The sequence below is a fragment of the Sinocyclocheilus grahami genome, unplaced genomic scaffold, assembly GCF_001515645.1.
Source record: "Sinocyclocheilus grahami isolate Dianchi unplaced genomic scaffold, SAMN03320097.WGS_v1.1 scaffold204.1, whole genome shotgun sequence".
Lineage (NCBI taxonomy): Eukaryota > Metazoa > Chordata > Actinopteri > Cypriniformes > Cyprinidae > Sinocyclocheilus > Sinocyclocheilus grahami.
This window is the reverse complement of record NW_015505383.1, coordinates 79897-81690: the sequence shown is the minus strand read 5'-3', so window position 1 is coordinate 81690 and position 1794 is coordinate 79897. Positions and strand designations below refer to the sequence as shown.

The following is a 1794-nucleotide window of genomic DNA, read 5'->3' as shown; positions in this document are numbered from 1 at the left end:
AAAAAGTCTTAAATTTAACTTGTTCAAGTCTGCAGAAACCCTGTAGTTTTTCACCACAAATTCTGCTGGTAAACACGATTATTTTACAAATAAGTTGAAATAACGTGGGCTGATGGCATCAACAAAAGCATAATTAACAACCTCGTAGCTCACAGTAGGCCTGTCTTTAAAGGTTTAAAGTTATTGTTAAAAATCAATTTCCCTATGGAGAAAATGAATGGAGTTTTTATTTCTGAAACCCAACTGTTGCACTCTATTGATCCCAATGGTGGAAGTGCTTGAAAAGTAAGAGGAATTTGTTGCATCACCCAAAGTGAAAGGTTGCTTCAAAGTTATTTTGATATTGTGTTGACTTAAAGCTTTATATGGCAAAAATGATTGTCATATAAGACAACATTGACTTGTATAATATATAAGACATAAGATATTGACTTGTATAAGATATAAGATTGCTGCAAACATCAAAAGGTACTACAAATGGGTCAGTCCAGTTATTCAAGAGCCTTTTTTACGTTCTGTAGGTGAAACCTGGAATCCGTTGAAGCTGCACTACCAGTTGCGAAACGTGCGAGAGCGCTTGGCTAAGAACTTGGTGGAGAAGGGCGTCCTCACCACAGAGAAGCAAAACTTCCTGCTTTTTGACATGACCACCCACCCGCTCACCAACAACACCATCAAGCAGCGGCTGGTGCGCAAGGTCCAAGAGTCCGTCCTGGAGAAATGGGTCAACGATCCCCAACGGATGGATAAGCGTCTGCTGGCACTGCTGTTCCTGGCACATTCCTCTGATGTTCTAGAGAACGCCTTCTGTCCTCTGCTGGACGACCAGTACGATCTAGCCATGAAGAGGGTGCGGATGCTTCTGGATCTCGAGCCCGAGGCTGAAGCTGCCAAGTCAGGCGCCAACGAGCTGCTGTGGGCGGTGGTGGCCGCTTTCACCAAATGAACCTCCAGAGTAGAGAGAAAGGGACTCAACTTTGTGCTCATGGCATTGGACTCCGACTGCTGGCCCCAAGCTTGGTTGATTCGGACTAATTTTGGTGATGGTGATGATGGAAATGCAAATTATGAAGTAGAAGATGCTGATGATTACGATACTTGGAAAGGGACAGCTTTTTCTCATTGTCACAAATCTGTCTCTGACCTTCACAAAGGTGTTGCCCTGTCTACTTCAAATGGCCAATAGTTGCTACATGATTGCAATTCACTGTGAGGCTTCTTGTAGTTCATGCACTTAGATCATAAAGTTCATGTAAGAACAGAAATGAGCACAGTGAAGGGAGGGGGTTTGTAAAGGGTCTGTACTTAACTAGGCCGTGACTAATCTTAATCCAGATCCTGGTATAGTTCTACAGTAATTTCAGTAAACTCCATGTGTCTTTGAATAAGGAGCCACTTCTTCCGAACACACAGGTTTGATGATCCTTGTCATGGTTACATGGAAAGGTCCAGTTTCGGTTGCATTTGCATATTCAGCAGGAAATGTTCCATTCGTTTCTGCTACCTGAAATGAGTCCGGAGTTGAAAGAAAATAAACCAATTCACATTACAAAAGACTGAAACGCAAGCATAAGTTTTTCTCCGGTGCTTTGAAGATACATGACCCTGCTTCCTTGCAAGTCTTCTTTCCAGAAATCCACTCTTTCTGAATGCTCAAAGAATAAAATGTTCTAATGCGTGCTAATATTTTAGTTTTTTTGCTTGGCGATTCACATCGGCCTGTGTATGAAGTGACTCTAACTTGACAGCGATTGTTATATTACTCACAGCCTTTTGTTCGGCTTATCAAATCTA

At 42.1% G+C, this 1794-nt stretch overlaps 1 protein-coding gene across 2 annotated transcripts in view; it reads left to right on the top strand.

Annotated features, from left to right (window-relative positions):
* LOC107595534 (Golgi phosphoprotein 3-like) overlaps positions 1–1788 on the top strand; it is a 6855-nt gene extending 5067 nt beyond the window's left edge. For both annotated transcript variants that reach the window (XM_016285958.1, XM_016285959.1), the window contains one exon: positions 522–1788. In XM_016285958.1, coding sequence (XP_016141444.1) covers positions 522–946 — 425 coding nt within the window. In that variant the 3' untranslated portion in view covers positions 947–1788. The remainder of the gene's footprint in view (positions 1–521) is intronic.
* The last annotated feature ends 6 nt before the right edge of the window (positions 1789–1794 follow it).